General features: G+C 36.9%; 1 protein-coding gene across 2 annotated transcripts in view; it reads right to left on the bottom strand.

The window, feature by feature from the left end:
* Positions 1–11,623: 11,623 nt before the first annotated feature.
* The window catches only part of YLPM1 (YLP motif containing 1), a 37,185-nt gene continuing 29,216 nt past the window's right edge, over positions 11,624–19,592 (bottom strand). For both annotated transcript variants that reach the window (XM_027880778.1, XM_027880779.1), the window contains exons 18-21: positions 19,417–19,468; positions 14,301–14,431; positions 12,393–12,572; positions 11,624–12,029 (exon numbers count right to left, since the gene is read on the bottom strand). In XM_027880778.1, the coding sequence (XP_027736579.1) occupies positions 12,426–12,572; positions 14,301–14,431; positions 19,417–19,468 (330 nt within the window). In that variant the 3' untranslated portion in view covers positions 11,624–12,029; positions 12,393–12,425. The remainder of the gene's footprint in view (positions 12,030–12,392; positions 12,573–14,300; positions 14,432–19,416; positions 19,469–19,592) is intronic.

Here is a 19,592-nt window from a genome sequence, read left to right as displayed (position 1 = left end):
TTTTTTTTTTTTTTTTTTTTTTTTTTTTTTTTTTTTTTTTTTTTTTGGTGTGGTAACATACAAACATTACAAATACCTAAAATTTGAGAAAGTTTCTATTTCTCCTTTTGAGATGACTTCCAGCATCTTTACAGCAAGCAATCACACCTACAATCAGCTTCTACAATATTTCTACAGCCTTCGTAAATTCAGTCACGTTTTTTAAGACTAGGCTTTTGATTAAAAGTTCATAGGGTAATTTTAATTTTGTGTACAAGAGTCAAACACTGTTCTTGTTTCTGCTAATCCAATAAAATGGGCATTGTAGATTACTTACTAAGCAACTCTTAATGATACAGCATAAAGTCCAATTAGCATGAGCCAAACGTAGCAGTTTCCTTCCTGGTGTTTATTTTATTGCCTTTTCACTATCTGTTCTACTATAAGGATTGTTTTTAAAAGAGCCAGTCTGTACCCAACAGTATCAATCTTTTTGTCTTACCGCAATCATGGAAAATAAGCAGCTAAAAATCAAATGGTGAAGTGAAAAGCTGGGAATATGAAAACTACAAGATAGAGGAAAAAAACTGACTTCAAGGAAAATATTTTACTGGATTTCTCACAGCGTATGAATGTCATCCATAGCTTTACAAAAAGAACAAAAATTATAAAAAATACTTTATATTATTTAAAAATAAATACCTGAGAACATGTATGTGTATATACATATCTATACATCTCTATATAAAACCTGTTATCATTTGGTTCTCAGAGAACAAGCACAGAATATTGAACAGAGTAATTGTTTTCCATTTTTAACTTCCAGGTCTGTGAGTAAGAAACAGCAGACATAAGAGGAACATTTAAAAACACTCAAGGAGAAAGTAAGGCCAGCCCTGCACATCTCTGTCTGCAGAGTCACTATGATTAGCAGTGCAACCTGTGTTCAAATAAAAACAATTACAAAGGCTGGTTGTAGATAAAACACTTTCAGAATAGTACCCACAGTTACAAAAAGGTCATGCTGTAGAAACAGTATTTTAAAAGCCAGACCGCTCTCCTCTCTTGAACAATCATTATAAAGCAGAATTATCATCTATTCATATTTCACAATGTCCTGGGCTGCAGCTGTAAGCCCAGAGATTTTTTCAGTTTTTTCTTTTGTGGAAGGTCATGCCCATAGAAGGGCATTTCTAACTGAGCACAGAACACCAGGTGCTTTTTAGCTGGCAGTGGACTCTTCAAATAACTTGCAGAGCACAAGCTCCTGTGCAGCATCTGGAGTCACTGCTGTTGTCAGAGTTTCACTGCATTTTTCTCTGTGACTTCAAACAAACCATTTATTCTGCAACTATTTCTAAGTCCTGAGCTTCAAAGTAATCTCACCTCCATTTCTGACTAAACTTTTAATAAGCAATGTTATCCAAAATACCAGTACAACCTTGCAGGAATTGGCAGCATCTGAAAGCTGAAAACTCCATCTTAGTCCAGTCAGTGAAGGTCTCTGCATTCATAGCACAGGTTCTTGGCTGTAACAAGGTTGTAAAAAGCAAGGCCAAGGCTGGAGCGTTTGATCTGCTGACAAACGTTCTGTTTCAAGAACTTCATGGAGCTTTGATTATTTATGGAAATGTAAAGGAGTGACAACCCTATACTCACCCATATGTTATCAATTAACCGGAGACATGTCCACTAGCACTGTGTGATTTGCTTGTGTAAGCATCTTCCATACCCGCAATGTAACCAGGATGCTGGTGGCAACGTATTCTGCAACTGAACAGTCATATCGACCATGGAAACAAAATCCTTGCAGATCCTGGGTTTACTCATAAAGATGTTTGCACATCATTTTTTAGAAGGGGTCACCTTATCCCAGAAGGAATTATCTTTGGACCAGTTTTTCTTGAGCAGCTACTGTGGGGAAGACTGCAATGGCACAGAGCATCTGTTTGGTGCAGAACAAACTGTTGTCATGTGAACTCTTGAACACCTGAGACGAAACTACAGAATCATCCTTCTCCTGAGCTGCTGTAAGGTTGTTTGATTTCTGTATTTCAAGCAAAAAGATAGCAATTTCTTTCCTTTGCACAGTTGGGAACACCAATGTGCATCCTATTCCCTTATAACAGCCCACAGTCTGTCTGCATCAATACACTCGCAGTGAAGCCCACCATCTCCTTGTGGTATAGATCTACTCTGATCACACCACCATCTGTGACTATTTGCCCCCAAATTACCTAGTTATGGAAAAGCTCTAACTTTGAACTTCAAATCTCCAGATCTGTCTCTTGACAAACAATGGGTATTAAGGCCTCAGTCAGTTAGCAGACTCGCAGTTACCATCAGATGATCTTACCTCTCTTAATACTACTGTATGGCCCATTATGTCAGCCAACCATCAGCCTCAGGGCCATCCAGCTGTATTTTCTGCAGATGTTGTTCTCTGGCAATTAGTAGCAATCCTTTGAAGATCAGCTCCTCTTTCCAAACTATGTTGGAACCACCATCACCTGAAACCAGTATGTAGCGTCCCAAAGGTCTTTTCAGAAAAATTTACTGACCCTTGCATCATTCCTGCAACATACTCCAGTGATCCAAGGATCTTGCTACTTCAGCAGTTTGCCAAATTCAGTTCACCATCTCACAAAGTCTTCTGGTGCCACTTTAGTTGTCTTTATTCATTTATTATTGAATGGCCATATGTTTGCAAGCATTCAGTGGCTTTTTCCACTGGAAATAAATCATAGAGTTAAGAGCCCACACCCAAAACACAATCCATTCTGGAAGCTAAAGCTGAGAAAGGATTCTTAGACATACAAAATAATTAAGAAACCTGGGGGAGAAGGCAGCAGAGACAATAGAGAAATGCAAGTGTTGTAATGTAACTGATATCATGCAGAGAAGTAAAGGAGTAATGACAAGGTAAATATGGTGTTATAAAAAAAGTCAGGCCCTACAAGGGTAAGATCTACATGATAGCCCTAAACCTTGGTACAAATAAAGGAGCACTGAGAATTAATAGAGAGGAAGGTTCTACGCAGACACTTCTCCAACATGTTTTTCCCATAAGACATTTAAACAGAACTGTAGCATTGGGAATCCCCTACCATGACAATGCAGTTCTGCACTGTTAAGATTTAACAGTTATCAATTTGTAAGACTGTAGCACTGCTTCAGACATTCAGTGTGCCCCAGCACACAAATCCCCACCACAGAGTTCAAAATTACAAGCGATTCATCCACCAATCCCACATTAAGATGTAGCAGCCCTCCAAATGCAAAATGGAAGACGAATGACTCACTAGGGTAAGCCTCTAGATAAAAATCAACTTAATTAGTCTATGAGGAGTTAAAAGGCGATTTCAGAGAAGCATCCTTGAAGACATGCATCTTTGTGCCATTCCCACTCAGGTAACAGGGCTTATCTGCTCCACATTAACTGTTCAGAGCTTGGCTCAGACGCATCGTGGGCGCAGGATGGAATCCCTGTGTGCATAGGGTTCAAGGGCAACACGTCAGTGACACTGCCAGAGGTAGACTGCTGCTTCCGAAAGCAAAACTGCTCTAAACTAAACCAAATTCTGTGACAATGACATCAGCAAAGAAACACAGACAAACAAACAAAAAAATTCCAGTTGGTAACAATGTCAGTCAAAAAATTTTGTCTAATTGCAAAAGCAGTATTTTACATGTTATCTGTTTTCAAAGCTGGGGAACAGTAAAATCAGAAATGATAAAAAAAGCAACCTACATCTTGCAGACAGTTGATAATGTTCCTACAGCATAAAGGCTCCATCTGTACATTCAGCTATACTGTACTCTACTTGTCAGGCCTATGCAACTTGACACGAACACAGAAAAAAATAAAGTACAGTAACAGCTGGAACTTGAAAAATAGCAATGCAGAAGGCTCCGGAGGCCATGTACAGGTCTTACATCCCCGCTAGACTGTACTAATCCAGCTGGAAAACTGAATGTAAAGGAAACTGATTTCAGCATCACACATTTAAGTTTTATATAACATACATATGAGGCACATTACACATTTGTTCATGACCTGTGCTAGAAAACGCAGGAAAAAAAATGATGCCCAATTAGGTTAATTATCACAAGGACAAGAAGTTAATTATTTGTCTCTCCCGTGCATTGAGGCCAACTCAGTGTTAGCTATTGAAAACAAGATGTCCCTCATCTTGATGCACATAGCCAAGGACAAGTTAAGACAGAAGGAAATGCCACAATAGTACAGAAAAGGAAAATCAATGTGTACTACAAGAGATAAGCTATTCCTCTTTATCTTAAAAAGGTAAATCTCCTAAACTGGAGGAACTAATACACCAAAGTCTCAACCTAAAGCATTCATTCATCCATCAAGGAAATGCTGCAAATAGAGTATTTGCCAAGGCAATGACATTTGAAATCATTCACCCTGTGAATAAAAAAACTGAGGTGAAGAGCATATATAAATTACACTCCTGCAAAAATGTAGTCACCTCAGTACTAACCCTGGACTTCACATCAGTTGTGCAGACTTGTAAGTATGCATATTTCTGAAGTTCTGTTTCACTGGGAATGACAAACAACCATCCATGCACAAGAACACACCATCCATATTTTCTGTTGACAGAACTTAACACTAAAAAGTTCATATGCTGGGAAGAAACATCTGAATGAAGAGAGAAATGTTGCAATACTCCTCAAGAAAGACAACCTGTGAGACTGCTTAGCTGTAACAGACACTGTTGAGGATATCATCTCCAAAACTGACCGCACTGGATGCTGCTGCATCAGAGTATGCAGAACAGTCTTTGAGAGAGAAATTCTCTGGACAACTGTAGCCTTTCAAATAAAATTCAAGACTTAGATGCAGAATCCAAGAAACTGTCAAAGCATAGTGCAAAATGACACGATATCGTCAGTGCTTTTGCATAAACAAAGCATAAATTGTGCCCATCAACTTCTAGATAGTCCTTTCCTTCAATGTAGCCCATTGTAGGTCTAGCTGAGGAACAGCAGAAGGATGGAAATCTGCAGACTGAGACAGTCTTCTACAAGCCAGTACTGGACACGACTGACAAAGGAGGTGATGGAGAAATATTTATCACTGAAGGTCACAGGTTTCAACAGTTCCTCAAACTGAACCGAAGGCAAAACAGGTAAATCTAGCTTTTTAGTTAGATTTTTATTTTGCTCCAAGTTCATCTTCAAGTAGGAAGTAATGCACAGTTAGCATACTCCTAGCAATGCAGCATACTCACCATTTTAGTGTCTCTTCCCAATAGATTTGCAGAATTGTTTAAAAGAGTACCTGAATATTCTTCTCAAGCTATATCTGAACCATATATACTGCAACGAGGCTAAAACAGAGAGACTTAAGTAAAAATGAGGAAGTTTATACCCAAGTTTACTTCAGGGCTATCCCTTCAGCCTTATGGCAGATTCTCTCTGCCTGGTGAGAGAAGGGAAAGGAAATATAAATCATTATACTCCTAATAAAGGAATCTGTAGATTGTAAACTCCTTAGAAAAGGGTATTCATGTTCCTCCTTAAAATACCAGGTGCAAAATAAGAGAAATCCCATCATACATTTTGGAAACCTATTTAAACCATTCACATTAGAACTTCAAGTACATTTCATTGTGACAGATCTTGGTAGTGCCTCTGATCAACTGAAGTTCCAGAACTTCTTAGCCAGCGTAAAGTTAGCAGGTTCTTTTGTGAGAAGTATCTTTAATGCTTTGGTTTGTATATTTATCCACAATAAGGAACCTTGTAAAGCTTTAGAAACATTATTTCTTGCTACAATCTACTTAAAGATTTTACACTCCAAAAGCAGCTATTAGCAAGTTAAATCCTGTTTTCCATTAGATAGCAGCACTTGTCAAGCTTTTAATCAGGATATAAAAAGACCATTTAATTTTGATGCCTCTTCTTAAAGCAGATGATCTTGTTCCATGTTTATACAAACTGTAGGTTCAATAGAATGCAAAATCTTGACTGTGGACTGCAAGTGATATTCCACACAATGTTAATCCACTGACATTTTTTCCACAGAAAAAATGGTCAGTTTCTTTCATGAAGTAGAAGTGATTGGTTTAAAACCGTATTAGGCAATACAAAACCACAAAAAATAAATTATTGTGGAATCAGTATCAAGTTTTTCTTTCTCCAATTCAATCCTATTATGAACTCAACACTTTACTGCCATCTGGTTGCCATTATCTGAAAAATCTTGATTTCTGTGTGACTCTAATTGAAGACTACATTGAGATCTGCTACCAGACAAGATATTCTGTCCACACCTTCTTAAAGGAAAGAATTTGGCAACTGCAGTTCAAAGGAAATGGAAAAATGAAAGCATAGTAATAAAGACTCATCAATTCCACAAGTTTTGAGCACCCACAGATGAGCAAGCTGAAACAGTGTAGGTGTTTGTCAGTAAAGCTGTGTTTTCTGTCCTCCAGACAGTAGTACAGTCTTCTAAAAAACCCAGAAGCTACATGTATAAAAAGGCTAGTATCTAGATCAGTAACAGCAGTCAAACAAAACTCTTATGACTATCTGCATCAGACTTACCAAAACAGAATAAAAAAAAAAAAATTTAAATGCTGCTTAAGAAAGCTTGTCATCCACATATGGTGTATGTCACTATTAGAGTTGACATCTGTACCTGCGAATACAAACATTTAGTTTTTTGCAGTTTAAGGCCATCTAGAGCCTGAAGCAGGGAACAACTGCAGCTCTGTTAGCTTTCTGTGCTAATCCCCAGAGAAATAACATCCTACAAGATTTAAACAGAAGAAATCTTAGACTTTTTATTTTTTGGTAATATTTCAGTTCACATGTAATATGTTAATGGCTTTTGCTATTTAAGAGAATTAAAAAGTACTTTAATAGAATCAGCCTTTACAGGACTGTAGAAGGCAAACTGCTTTCTAAATCAGCTGGCTCAACTATACTTTTGACCTGCAGGCAAAAAAATGGCATGGATTATTTTCATATTCTCCTCCATAAATATATATGCAGCCAGTTGCTAAAGCAGACATCTCAGTCAGCAGAGCTGCTAGCACACTCTAGCCACACAAGACAGATACCAGCTCAAATAATCAGAGTAAAACTACCTGAACTCCTTTTTTTTTTTTTTTTTTTTAAATTTGTTTTGCTTTGTTTGATTTTTGGCTGGTTTTGGTTTGTTTTCTTCATTTAGATGAAGACTTTTCACTTCTCAGGTGTTCTTCTTTCCAAGGACCACTGAAGTTATAACTTCTCTCCAAAGACAGCAACATCACAGGAATTGGTGAAGTGATGACAATCTTGCAGTCTTCATGTATTACCCAGAATAATAACAGTTCAAACACACCAACTTCATATAAGGAATATACTGGTCATAGTGGACAGTTCAGATGCCATCCTAATAAAAAGCATCAGTAATTTCTTGTGTGAAGCTGAATATCCATTCATACATGTGTATCTCAAGCAGATATGGAAACAAACATTGTCCCTGTACACACATATAAGGGAAACAGTATGGAGAAATGACTGACGCACCAGAGCACAAGCCACAGGGAAACGCCTCCCCTCCCAAATCAATTCCATCTGAGAGTTCCAAGAGGCAGAAAAATACTAGGAAAAAATGAAACTGTGCCATTTCTCCTGAGGCAGCTTTAAGGTTTTTCACACTGAAATATTAAATCCTACAATCCAAAGAGCTCATAGAGTCCTGACTAGAAACCCAACACAGAATGGAAAACATAAGCAACTTCAAAACACTTTTGCCTCTCCACCTGCAATAACCTGTCATGCCTTTGTTTGGCAACTACTTGCGCTTAACTAATTTATGTGAAACCATGAATAGAAGAGCACATTCTGCTTCCAAACAGTATTAATCAGCTAGAAGGTGATAATTCACCTGAATGAAATACTGTCATTACTAATTTTCCAACCTACATGCGTGAGGGAGACTTAAGGTTCCAGGCTGCTGATCCAATACCATGAAAATTTGGAAGCAACATTGCAATTGCTGGAACACTCCACTGATAAGAATGAAACAAAACAGTTTCACCATGAAGAAGAATGTGATTAGTCTTGAGCAGAAATCAGAATAATTACTTGGAGTAAAGAGTCCTTCAGTTGATTTAGAGATTCTGACTCACATCTGAAGGAATAGCTAAGCAGGAGAAAATTTGATGATTCAAGTTTTATGAGAGAATAAAGATGATTGCCCTAGAGACTCAAAATATATTTTAAATTCTGGGAAATTTCTGTTTTTTCTCTTCTCCTTTTTATTGTGAAAAGAAAACTAGGTATAACCACAGTTTAAGAATAGTTGACGCTGCAAGTGTGCATATCTCAACTGAGATGGCAACTTTTACTTTTTTTCTTCTGGTAATGATAAATTTGTTTAGGTGCAACATGCTGTCCCACAGGCGGAATTACTTTATTTCTTTGAAAAGGGTTCTCAGAGTATTCTAATGATGTTGAAATCTCAAACTGGGAAGAACTGAGTTTATCTGGCGAAGTCACATTTTTCTCTTTCATTTACAAGCACACTAATGACAGATTCTTCTTCTGCAGGAAGCATACTTTCTAATGTGACTTGCAACTCCCAATTCTATGATAATTTTTAACTATTCAACTGGATTAGATATGGACTTTGGGGGATAGGTTAATATATCTGTTTCAGTGTAATGTCACAACTCTACTTTTCTAATTCAATCCTTTCAGAAAAGCTGCTACTGAAATCCTCCTTAGGATCTCCATGGTATGTAAATGGTTGCTCTGAGATTAAAAAGCTTCAGAAAATAGTTAAAACAATTCCTAACAGACAATAGCAGTGATGTCTGTTATGTATTAACTGACAAGCAAGGAACAATTAAGGGTCAGGGTTCACAAAGATGGCTGAAGCAAAGTCCAAAAGATACCAAGCCCAACCTGATGGGTAAAAAGTGAAAATAACTCGTACCAAAAGCAATTCTTCCATTCTAAAGACTAGGAACTAATAATTCAAGATAAGTTATTTATCCATGTTGATGCAAACATTTAAGAAAACCAAAGGTTTTCAGGTGACTGAAGATGACAACTGTGCTTTATTTGCATAGCACAGCACATTGCATATTCCCTTGTAAAAACCACAGGTACATCTATCATGAAAGAGGTAGCTTCAATATTAAAAAAGCAGGTGGTCTTGAGTAAAACTGAAATGTCATAAGAAACCATAATTCACAGAAAATACTGTTTTAAACACTCAACTTTGCTGAGAAGGTAGCAGCTCCATTTTGCAGCAGCTGACTTTTTTCAGAGCTGCATTTTTCAATGTGATGCACTGCACAGAAACAGTCCAACTTATAGTTAGCACAGTTGCATACTGGTCAAAGATGGATCATTATACAAGAGTGCTAGACACATATGTTCCTAGGTAGTCACCAATGGAAGTGGGTATTTTTTTCTGCCTAGTGCTGTGAAAGATTCTACTGCCAATATCAGTGAGCAAACGATGAGTAAGAACTAAATCAGGATCAAGACTTAATGGATTCTGTACTGAAGGATTTACCAGACAAAATCAAAATCACTAATCGCCAAGCTCTGACTATGAGCCAAGCAAGGGACTAGCTAGATATTCTCAGTTCTGCCAGCAGCAATGATGAATTTTTCCTCTTCTCTTGATTTCTTCAGTCACTGAAGGACTAGAGTATGTAGAATCTGCTGTAGGATGCACTTCTGGCCTAAGTTGTTTTCTTTCAGAACCACTTTCCATCAAACAGTTGAAGACTGACCTGCTAAACATTCAAACCAACTGAAACAAATGGCGAGGATTATGGAATGATATTTCTGTACTAGAGAAAGGGAAAAGTTCTGAACTTCAGGGAAACAGCAAAACTCTTCAGCCTATTCTGATCAAACAGTCTGACAACAGTTTACAACGGTATGTTTTCTTAACTGAAGATTGATATATTTTCTTTCTGTTCTCATCAAAGTATAACTTTATGTGTAGTTTCTGCTCATTTCTCTTTAATTCTACATACACCACAGAATAAATAGCATGACCTCTCTCAGTGGTATCTGCTAAAATAATTTCAAAATTGTTGAAACCAATAAACAATATTATAACTTCTGTCACATGCTATCCATTTGCATGCTCCAGAAATAGTCTTTAGTCTGTAAAGAAAAATGTTAGGAAAGGATCTGGTTCAGTAGTATTAGCAAAAATACAGACAAAATCATTATTACTTCTTATAAGTCAAGAAACAGCATCAATTCATAATGATAGTGTGCCACAGGAACATCAGCTTTGTTATGGAAAACTGATTAAAGACTGAAAGCCATTTTACACATACCTGAGAGTAACGTCTCCAAAGTGAAGCTCACCTGATTTCCACAGCAATACACAATGATGATTTTTTGTCAACTATTAGTTTTCATTTCTCAACAATTCTAAGTCAGAATTCAAAGAGTGCTTAGCAACATTTTGAAAAGAAAGTACATATGCTATGTAATAGTACATGTACACAGAAAATGCGTATTAAATACCTTCCATTTAAAAATGCTGCATTCAGGGAGCTCAGTTTTCTTCTATTAAACATATTCAGGGCATAGCAAAAGTTCAGCTATTCATCTCTTTAATAAAGAGTTTTTAGACGTACCACAGACAAAGCTGAGAAGCATCCAATAAACCAGAACATTAGAATGGCAAACAAAACCATCTATTAGAACCATGCTCTCCTTAAACAGAATGAACTACCACCACACCATAACTAGTTGATTTACCAACCTAGATGCAAACCACAATGTAATCATTCAGCAGAGCAACAAATAACAGCAGAGAAGAAAATTCAGGACTTTATTTCCTTCCCTCAGAAAGATCAGGAGAAAAAATTCAATTCACCATAAAACCAGCAATTATTTTCAGATTTACACATCTTGTCTGGTTACAACATTGTTAACGCAAGGCATTTGCTTTGAAACCTGGGAGGACAGAAGAAAGTTTTCATCAGCAAACCTGATGCTCTGCAGAAGTGATATACCAGCATCTATGAAAAATCTGTACCACTTTTAATAGTGTGGACTGCTATTCCTTTATCTTTCTTTTTTTAGCAAGCTTAACACATTTATTAAAGGAATAGAAGGGTATAACTTCTGGTCTTTGCTGCTTCTTTTAATGATGTTTCTCTATGAGACAGTAAACTTATGAATGGAATGAAATACCCTGAGAGGGATCAGTGTTGACTAAAAGACATAACACCAAAATGAATTTTCTAGGCTGCCTCTTCAGAGAACTCTGTAGTACCTGTTTTCACACTGAGCATTAAAGTTTTTCATACATTGCTACCTTCAGTATTACAGAGCCACTCAACAGCATTTATTCTCATGTAGTAATAAAAATTTGACATAATTGAGAAACTAGGATCCAAAAAAATAATGATTCCTGCTCTCCAGGAACATGAACTCCTAAAGGCCAGCAAGACCTGAGGTCTTAATGGAACTGCCTATGAGAAGAAGAGTAGGTGGAAAATCTAGAAGACAGGACACATTCCAGAATATGAGCACAGTACCTCTTCCAGGAAAAGATGGTTCTGAGCACTATCAACATGTCAACAAAGACCACACTTCAAATGTCAAACAAAAGCCATACTATATGGTCCACCAAGAACACCGAGTTTATAGTGAAATTTATTGTTCTGCTTCCTAATACAATAAGCTACAAGGTACATACAGTATAAAACGAGAACAGCCACAGAGCAAAGGTGATAAACATTCTGTGATGATACAGTGGAGGTAACGTCTGTCTAACCCTTCCACTTTATCCCACAAAGAGCAGCTAAAACTACTGACCCTTCCCCCCCCACCCCTCAAAAAAATATTAAAAAGTAAACTGTCTCTCTCACGTAGGAGCAGTGGGATTCAATGAGTTTTTGAGGTCACTGGTTATCTGCCAGTATCTCAAGAAAATTGCTGAAACTAAAGTAACAAAGAAAAACTGTGAAGGTGGGAGTGACATGACCCATGCAAGATGCTCATGACACCCTGGTTCACTTCTCCTCAGAGCAAATGGCCTGTAAAGAAAGGAAAAGTTTGTTACATCAAGTAAACCAGCAACTAACATCGTCAGAATTAAGATATTTTATGCAAAATCTGAACTAGGCAGGACTAGGAATACAGATAAACTATTCTTTTAATGAAACAATAACCTTCTTCTTAGTAAGGCTGGGTAGACTGATAGCTGACTATCCTTCGCCCTTTATTGTTAGATGCTGTGCAGAAGGGTATACATTAACATAGGCACAGCTGACACCTGTTACACAAGGTTCCAAAACACATAGTCTTGTCTGGGAGAACTCTAACAATGATGTGAACTGCAACCTCAACTCTCAAAAAAACGTCAAGCCTATAAATACACAGAAAGACTGAACACTTACCTTCAAGGCACAAAAATCCACTTAACCACTTCTTCATATATACTTGGTGCGGTTGAGGGCTCTCTCAGCAAGGTGACCACTTTCATCTGTTATCTTCTCCCAGTCTGTTTGTCCAACAACAAAACCGATGGCCCTTTTCCTGTCGGCATCTTTTTTTTCTTCTAGATCTGCCCACCGCACCTATGGAGAATATCTTATCAGTATAATCTCTTAAGAAATCCTGATACAAGTCTAGGCTTTCCAGTGCAAGTAAGAGTACAAGAATATTTATTTGTACTCATTTTCCTTCACAGGTAAGTATTAATTTCTTTTCTGATAGGTAAAGACGGAAACTAAATCAGTTACATTATTTTTAAGTGAATACCGCAGCTGTTCTATGGAGTAGAATAAAGGTACAGATGATTACCCTTTTCCATTTCAATAGTATAATGCTAAGCATTGAAGTGTAATTACTACAATTATTTCTCTGTTGAAAGCAATGCTTTCTGCAGGAAGAATTATCCAAGATTCATTTAGTGTATTTTCTGTGCAACCTGTATTTCAATTGCACAATGGAAATATCTAGAAGATAACTATGAAACTACAGAAAGACAGTGTTAAAAAGCAACTCAGCAATGAATAAACTAATGAGGGACAGTTTTCTTCTCTATCTTCTGTGATATATTTCTATTTAAATATTTTCAGTATTTTTTACACTAAATAAACTTCTTCATACATTTGTTATCTCTCATCTTTACAGCCTTATAGTTCCATATCTCCCCTGTAGCTCTTCATGGTAATGCAGATCCCTTGCATTTATCCTCCTCAAACATACACAGTGACACCCACAAACCCAGACACTGCTGGGAGTGAGTGCAACAGTGAGAAAGGAGCGAGAGAGGTGACACAGAAAGACTGCAATCACTAAAAACTCAGCTGTAACACACCATTGCAGGACAAGACAAAACAGTATGTGAAAGAGCTCTTCCCTGACATACTCATTAGTCCCATTCAGGTCACTATGTTACTCAGGGACATAGCCTTATCAACTTTCTGCCAGCACCTCCCTATCCACAGTCTACCTGGATTTCCCCAGACATTCCTACAATGTCAGCTTTCTTCCACCATCACCTCCTCTGCCAATGCCCTAGGTATCTCCATTTCTCCCAGACATGATGTCCAATACTATCTGACATTACAGAGCAAAACAGTGTCCAAACACTGACACTTAAATTACTTTTAGTGGCAAAAGCCAGTCTTTCTATTTTGAAGAAAAAAAAAAAGAGTATTACTTCTATTACCTTTCATCTTTTTCTATTTTTCCCTTTTTTTCACAATAGAATGTGAACATATGGCATTTTGTTTTCAGAACAGAACTACATATAGAGTTATACACATTATTTCCCAATGTCTACAAGATATAATTGATGTAAAACCTACATAACTGATAGTTTCCTAAGACGAATCTTTTGGAATACTAGAACAATGTACTGTTTCTCTGTCTACTTAGAACAAAACTTAACAAAAAAATAGCTTAATAACATCATCACCTTCTCTTGGAATCTCTACGATATATCACACTATCTCACCACAAAACAACACAGCATAAAAGGACTCTATGGGTTGCTCTGAAATAAAGTGCATCATCTCCCCAGCAAGAAATGGGACATGATTCCATTTCCAATCTCTAAACCGTGCCCAGGCATAGTTAATCTGTAATTCCTAGCTTTGTTATAATTAATATGTTTACATCTGGAAGACCCTACTTGCAAGAATCATCTCTTACAGAATCTAATGGAACAGCAAAATGAAAAGTGAGTCAGTGAAACTCCCATATTCATAGTCATTGAATGACTTGATACAAACTCTCTTTCACAGAGACTGGTAAATCATCATATACAGACAGTAAGTCATTTGAAAATTTATTACCCTTTTCTTTCCAGGTTCAGAAGCACGTGTATCATAGTCATCTGGAAGTTGCAAATAATCTTCCATTCTGCTGGCAATTGCTTCCCAGTCACGTTTCCTTTTAGTGCCAGTCCGCAAACCATCCAGCTTGTCTGAGAACAAACACAGAGCCTCAGCGTTAAAGGAGAATTTTTTTTCTATTTTTCACACAAACAAGATGAGAGTGGGAAATTTTTCAAAAGAAAGAGCAGCAGAACTTGTATATCCAGCTTGTCTTGACAGGTGGAATGATGAGACTTGAAATAAACTAGAGAAGACTCAGCACAGTTTTCAAGTTTTATTGATCTTTCATGTTAACTGTGTGGCAATAACACTCAGTCTTGTTATGTGTACGAGGGAGAAAAAGCTTGCTCTTCCAGATGGTCATATTATACGGAATCTATGCTTGCAAGTACAATATAGCCAACAACAGCTAGGAACCACAGATCCACCTTTCTGTATTTGAACACAATACTAAAGCTGTAGCATTTTTCCAGATTTGGGGATCAATTCTGTGTCAAACATGGCATACATGCAGTATCAGGGAACAAGTGACGATCATATAATTTAATGCATCAAAGACAAGTTTTTGAGGTACTGTTTCTGCTAAACAAAAAGCTCCTTGGAAACCCTGATCCCCCCTTTTCTTTTTCTCTCTCCCTAAGGCAAACTACTTTAAAAATCCTCCAGAACTGGGGGGAAAAAAAAAAAAATCTCAGATTTTTTTTTCTTTCATGGTGTAAGAGGTCAGTCATGAATATTTGAGCAGTGCATTTGTCTCCAACAGTCATAATTTTCTTCTTTTTCTTATTAAACAAATACGGCATGAGGAGAAACCATTCCTATGTTCTAAAATTTTGTTCCTCTTTGGACATTCATTCTCATTTAAAAAACCCACCTTCTTGAAATCATTTGGCAAACTGTTTTTGAACAGGAAATGAAGCATTCATTGTAAGATTACAAACAACAAAGCATGAAAAAGAAAAACAGCTTTACAAGTCAAAGTAAATTCTATTACTTCTGTCAATGTATGCTACCATTTTATAAGCCAACAATTCAAGTATGTGTAGAAGGAACACCAAGCTTGGCAATTATATTCTGTAAACCATTTCCAGTGATGTCAGAAATATTGTTTCAGAAGTCACCATTGTAATTAAATTCACCCACAAAAGGCCATAGAAATAAACCAAATACAAGGCAGCATTATTTTCTGTATAGCAGAAGACGATGTTCAAAGGCATGTATTTAAAGAAGCTTAGTTCAGAGATGAGTTTTTTTGACTTAATATGGGAGAGAAAAGAGTAACAATGGAGATAATGTGATTGTACGTATTACAATGGCACTGTACACGTGCTAGTATAATTTAAATGCCATAAACCAAGGAAGTTATTTCTCCCTCATGCAGCTCTAAGATTTTTAAAGACTCCACCTTTGCCCCATTCCCTGGAACAGATATAGAATTTCTTCTAATAAAACATTTTAACCCCCCTCTACTTTTTTAAAAAGCCAACATTTAAGAAAAATGTTCAGAATATTTATATTTGTTACATGGCTCAGTTAAGGTTCTTCTTTTGCTCTAAGTTAAATCTGCCAAATTTGATGCTCAATCTCCACAGAAAGGCGACACTCTCTAGAAGACAAAATTGATTTATACGATATTCCTGTTTTACTCCAGCACATACTATACTTGCACTGTTTCTCAGTATTACTTTCAATCAACGTAGATCACTTGTAGCGTCAAAGGTTTCCAGAAAAAAATTAACACGGAATAGGAGATCAACAAATGCATTGAGGAGCATTTAGGAACATGAAAAACTGAAAATTGAGGCGCTCTCTGTTGGCAGGTACCTGTAGACACCCACATTTCTGTTGGAAGGCAACACACTATGATGCAAGCTCACCTCATCACCAATATGAAAGTTCAGTCTCTCTCTCCCTGCTGCACAAAGAACTGAAAACATCACCAAGAAATGTATAATGCTCAAACATCAACAGAGGAGTCCAGAAGGCATTCTGAGTATGCAGTTCCCCTGTCCCGTTTTGTTATTGCTACACAGAATTTATTTTAAAACGTTCTCTCTCTCCACGTTTGAAGTTGGATTGCTTTTCCGGAGGAGTATGCTTCCATCCATACCATCACGGTTCAAGGTACATGTACCATGCAGTAGACATTACATAAATGTCAAAAGCCTATCACAAAGGATTATTTCAGAATATTCTTTTCTGAAAATGAGACAAGGTGTCACTTTAACACTGGCGCTTGTGAATATTCATGGCAGATTATTATTTAGTGTTAAACTACCAAATCATTTTACCATTTCAATTTTTAAAAACAAATTAGCAGCATTTCTGAAAACCCACAGAACTTAAAAACTCACCTTTAGAATTTTAGTAATAAAGCATCTGAAAGCAAATGATTTAATTAGCTCCTTCAAAAACTAAATGAACCAGCTATATTTTGCTCTTCTTAGACAAAAGCCACAAAGTTTTATGTAAAATGTTACTTGTATTCTACACCAAATTTTACAATGGTATCCAAGCTTCAGCTATGGCATAGCTTGTTTCTCCCTTCCTAAAAGTTTGTAGAAATCACCACTATGACGCACTTGAAATGGGGCATTGCACTAAACACTTAGCATATAGTCAAAGTTCAGAAGTGAGAGTCTAGTACTTTAAATTTCAATAGAGGAACCCATGCGCAATATGCACCGAGACAGACCAGTGGTTAGACTTCAGAATAAAACTGTGACTGTGCACAACACGTAAGACAATGATACACCACACGCATACTCAAGGGGAATGCATCACTCCCGCCAAAATGAATCTGAGCTAAAGCGAGAGTTGTGGGGCATACGGCGATTGTCACAAGTCAGTGTTTGCAGCTAAATAACTCAAACTTTTCAGACCTTTTCTGACATGTATTACAATCACTAACATCTTATTGAGCCTTCCTGTAACAATATCTACTCATAAAGAAAACAAAGAAGCAAAACAAGACTCTGAGTGTTGGTTTCGGAGTCTGCGCTTACACATCAACTTCTGTAAACGTGTGCCCTCTGGGACCAATGCAATAAACCTAATGGGCTGGCCAGTTCCCAGCACAGCTTATATGCCTCTTCAGAAATAATTATAACTGGTCACCTACAAACTCTTATTGTGAACTAATTAGTAAATAGAATAATTCTTACTCACAGACTGCAAATGTTTATAATGCATACCTTGAGCTAAAAGCTGCCTGCCCTGACAGAGCAATTTTCCAAAGAACTGCATTCATTACATGGGAATGCCTGATTTTCAAAGATGCATCTTTTGTCAGAATTTACTTTTAATCTATAGTCCTATATATACATATAAAAAATTAATCTAGAGGGTAGTTATAAAATTGTGAATACAAATTTAATAGAAGGCCATTCTTAGCACCTGTATCTGTGTTTTGCACCATGCTAACATTGTTTGTTAATAAAGTGGGACTGTTAAAGGACTACTGCAATAGCCTTGCAAATAACTTACTTCAGCATACTGCTGCATGCTCCCCATTTTACATTTAAGTGGTGACTCTATAAAAATCCTGTGTTCTATCTCATGGAGTTTTCATTGCATAAGAAAACACAACACAGTTCTTTGTTTCTATTTGCTAGCAGTATTTTGAAAGCTATCTGTAAATTTCTGCTGCAGTCACAATCTCCACATTGTTAGAAATTACACTTAACATTATGCATCAGAGCATTCTTCAACAACGCAGGTTTCCAGCATTATGATTTCATGCATAATTGAGTAAAACTCATGATAAACTTAAAAAATAGTTTTATATTATTTTAAAAAATTATTGCTTATAAGAAAAATTCAGATCAATACTGAATTAATTCTGCCTAGCTACTATTTGACATGTCAAAACAATCAAGTACAAGGCACCTTTGGTTATACTGCAGGTGCCACAACATCAATATATTCCACAAATATTTATATGACTTAAAAGAGAGCATAGCAGCAGAAGAGATGGTGTAGCTAAGCATTTAACAGCAAAAGATGACAGGCTGTTTTATGTAAGCCAGACCTTCTAATGCTATTTCTAAGGTGCAATTGTGATTTTGGTTATTGAAAAGTAATGACGCACAGGGCTGTACCACACATGCAGCAGCAAATCTCAGAATGTTAAGACATGCTGTGTCCTGTTCCGGTATTTGTTACTTCTCATAGACATGACAGAAAAGAGCAGTTTTGTGCAGACTGTCTTACGAAATCTTCCCTTAGAACCATTATTGTTCAGTTAAAAAACCCCAAACCGACAAAACTGATCATAATGACCAGAAACCCGTTCCTCCTTTCACCATAGCCGTGGTGAATGCATTTCTGCCTGAAAGTTGCTTTTGACTTTGACAGAAGCCTAATGTCAGCACTTATGTTTAATGCAATCATCAGCACTACTCAGAACAAAAAGTGCAGCGAAAACAGGGTTCACGTGCTTCTGGAAAGTCCATTTTGCATACTACTAAGAAGAATTCTAGTACTCTCCTGGAACTGAAAAGCATTATTAACTTTTCAATACCTAAGCTGTTGGAAAGATACATTGACGCCTAATCATTCAGAAGAAACTTCAAAGCATGGCACTACTTTGTCTTTACAGACGTCAATTTTGGAAAGTGAGAAGCATCTCCAATACAGGTAGGTATGAAGCATGTCTCCAAGAATGTAAGTTACTGGTGACACTTAAGCTTGAAAAAAGGTATGCAGTATGAACAAGAACACAGTGCAATGTAAGTTGACTCTTTGCTTATATAAAAACTATAAATATGGAAGAGATGAATAAAGAATAAAATACTGCTTTCTAAAAATTTTAAGACAAAGTACTTTCCTTGAACAGATGGAAGAACAATTAATGAAGATATAAACCAGTGATGGTTAGAAAGTAGTAACTCTCTTGTCTCTGGCAAAAGACAAATTCTGTTTCTGTATAGATGTTTTTGCTGTTTCAGACACATGTATGAAATCAACACATTTATTTGTCTTTGGTAAGGAGGCACAGTAAAAACCAAAAATTCAAGTTTTGCAAACATCATTAGATACCAACTATAAGAAACAGGAAAAAATAAATACCCACCTAGCTTTGCCTCAGAAGTGTCCATCTCCCATTTGCTTTTCGGAATGTAACCCTAAATCATACACAGAAAGAAGCTCGGAGGATTAGAGAGAGACACACATGCATATCACTTTTGAACTGGAAACAGAATTATAATATAGGTAGCTTAAGGTATTTCTTTTTGTAAGGCACAATTC

The sequence above is a fragment of the Empidonax traillii genome, unplaced genomic scaffold (assembly GCF_003031625.1).
Source record: "Empidonax traillii isolate 1590-97213 ecotype Southwest subspecies unplaced genomic scaffold, ASM303162v1 scaffold74:size2480735, whole genome shotgun sequence".
In the NCBI taxonomy this organism is placed as follows: domain Eukaryota; kingdom Metazoa; phylum Chordata; class Aves; order Passeriformes; family Tyrannidae; genus Empidonax; species Empidonax traillii.
The sequence above is the reverse complement of the archived record's forward strand: the minus strand, read 5'-3'. Positions and strand labels throughout refer to the sequence as shown.